Raw genomic sequence first — 2,708 nt, 5'->3', positions numbered from 1 at the left:
TCTAGTAAAACTGGATCGGAAAAGTTTGCAATGTCTTTGACAATAACATGTTGAGGAAAGGAAGTATAACTTATTAACCATTAAATTTTTATTTTATTAGAAATAGACATAAAGATATAAAATAGTTGGCATTAAAAATTACAAAGAGTTACAAAATGGGAACAGTTCTTCACATCAACCTTAACCACCGACACCTAATGCAAAGAATTCCAAATTTACAAGAACACAAGCTGTCCACATGATGCAGGGGGGGAAGCCCAGGATATGCTCACCCATCCTCAGCCCCGCCAGCGCCCACAGAGAGAGGGGCGGAGTCGGGCCCCAAGCGGAGGTAGGGCTTGAGCTCTTGAGCAAAGGGCTCCGTGAAAGAGTGGAGGTGAGACCTGTTGGTGGCGTTATAGAAGCAAAGCTGGCCCAGCTCCCAGTCCAGGTAAATGCCGATGGCCGTGGGCTGGTCTCTGAGAGCCAGAGGCTCGGCCCCCGCACTCACGGCCAGGTAGTCGCCGTCCTGCAGCTGCAGCGTCCAGCATCTCTTGGGAGCCGCCAGGGGCCGTGAGGTCTGCGCCGAAGGGACCACGCTGCACACGCCCACGGCCCACTCGGGCTTGGCGCCCACCTGCACCTCCCAGTAGTGGCGGCCAGAGGCGAAGCCCTCCCGGCCCAGGACCACCAGCTGGGTGGTGTCATCCCAGGGCCCGGGGTCCCCATCCCCTTTGGACCTTTTCCTCACGCAGGTCACCGACTGGAGGTCCTGGGACACACACAGGCTGGGGTGGGCCGTGTCGGGGTCCAGGCTGATGCGCTCTCGGAATCTCTGGATGATGCTGTTGAGCGCCGAGTACAGAGGAGGGAGGCTGTAGGCCACCGGCCTGAAGCAAAGGGGCCGCACGACCGGGAGCTGCAGGCCCGCCCAGCGCTGCTGCAAGCCCCTCACGCCCCTCAGCACCATCTCCTCCGACATCACGCTTCGCTCTGCCACCTCCCGTCTGAGGTCCTTCAGCTCCGAGATGTGGTCCGAGTAGGCCTCCAGGTTGGCCCTGAGCTGCTGCTGCAGGCGTTTGTCCTCTTCTGCCAGCCTGCGGAGTGCAGCCTCGTGCTCACGCTCCACAAACTGGGTGAGCTGCTCAAATTCCGAGGCCAGCTGATTCCTGTGCTTTCCCATGTCCTCTCTCAGCTGCAGGATGTTTCTGTCTTGGGCGACTTCTAGCTTCTGCAGCTCTAGCAGCTGCTTCTTCAGGGACTTGATGCAGTCACCAAGCCTCTGTCTGTGATGAGCCGCTGCCTCGCCTATGGACCTGACCTGGTGGCCCTGGTGGATAGGGCCCTGGGCGCACTGGGGACACACCAGCTCCTGGTCAACCTCGCAGAAGAGGCTCACTCCCTGCCTGTGCTCCTCACACCTGCCCTCCTCTGCCACCGCCATCTCGCTGCTGCTGGAGCTGTGCAGGAGCTTGGCCAGGTCCACCAGCCTGCCCAGCTGGGCGTTGGCACTAACGCGCATCTCCTGGCGGGACTGCCGGCACACGGGACAAGGGAATGTGTCCTGCAGGTCCTTCCATGACATGCGGATGCAGGAGTCGCAGAAGCTGTGGCCGCAGTCGATGGTGACCGGGTCATTGATGTAGTCCAGGCAGATGCGACAGATGAGGTCTGGCTGCATTTTGGCCAGGGCTTCCCACACCTCCATCCTTGGTTGTGGGAAAGGGCAAGTCGGGGGTGATTTTCCTCAGAAAGTTGAAACCCTCAGGCTCTCTCCTGCCAGGAAAACAGTTACACACTCAGTCATTGTCCTGAACTCAATATGGGTTTCTAAGGGATGTGTCTCTCTGATGACCAGAACAGTTCTAGACTCAAGGGCTTCTCCAAGTTCACTCTCCTAAGACCAAAGGAACTGCTCGTGCAATAGGGTCCCTCGTGCATTAGGGTCCCCTGTTTCAAGTAATATTGCTCCACAGATGCCAAGTCTCCGTGAATGGGAAAATGACCCCATTCACATTAGAGGAAAGGGAACTTAATTCTGGGACTCAGATAGATACCAGATAGTCAAAAAGTTGCCCTCTAGAACCTCACACAGTGAGCACAAAGGAAATTGTGGGAGCTAAGCTCTGGCCCAGCAAGAAACACAACCCCTCTTCCCTCTCCATCCCCACTTTGATCTCTCTGCCCCACCCCTGCTCTACATAAGGCAAAACCCCTGATTGATCACTACTCACCTTGGTCCTGATTCTGGTCCTGCACAGTGCTTGTTGCTGTTGGTGAGCTGCCCTCCTTGCAGGATGCAGACTTCAGACTGGCAATGCTTGCCCTGAACTCAGCACAGCATTTATATACATCCTAGGGTAGGGCTCAGGAGAACCACCCTGAGATAGGGTGGGGCTGGATTAAAGGATTTTCATAGAGGGGAGTGATGCCCCAGAGCTCTATTTTGTCACAAGGAATGCCATGTTCAGGGAACTAGCTTTCAGGGGAAGCAAGCCCTTCTTCAATTGTCTTCTTGTTCCACATCCCATTCTTGTTGAGGAAAAGTAAAAATGATAAATAAACTAGAAACTGAGCGCTGTTGGCATCAGAGAGATAGTGGAGGCTGTAAGGTGTTTGCCAGGTGTGATCCTTGAGCCCAGAGGCAGGCAAGTACCCCCAAGCACTGTAGGGTGTGTGTTCCCACCATAAAACAAATAAAGAGAATACTGAAGTGCCAGACAACCATG

General features: G+C 55.2%; 1 protein-coding gene across 1 annotated transcript; it reads right to left on the bottom strand.

Moving 5' to 3' along the window:
- Positions 1-268: 268 nt before the first annotated feature.
- LOC130039575 (tripartite motif-containing protein 75-like) lies at positions 269-1,687 on the bottom strand. Its single transcript, XM_056131436.1, has one exon. The coding sequence runs from the start codon at positions 1,685-1,687 to the stop codon at positions 269-271; it is 1,419 nt and encodes a 472-aa protein (XP_055987411.1).
- Positions 1,688-2,708: the final 1,021 nt, after the last annotated feature.

The sequence above is a fragment of the Sorex fumeus genome, unplaced genomic scaffold (assembly GCF_029834395.1).
Source record: "Sorex fumeus unplaced genomic scaffold, SorFum_2.1 ptg000090l, whole genome shotgun sequence".
Classification (NCBI taxonomy): Eukaryota; Metazoa; Chordata; class Mammalia; order Eulipotyphla; family Soricidae; genus Sorex; species Sorex fumeus.
Note: the sequence above shows the minus strand (reverse complement) of the source record. Positions and strands in the feature narration are given on the sequence as shown.

Coding starts and splice junctions, on each gene's coding strand:
- LOC130039575 (XM_056131436.1), bottom strand. CDS start 1,687: ATGGAGGTGTGGGAAGCCCTGGCCAAAATGCAGCCAGACCTCATCTGT.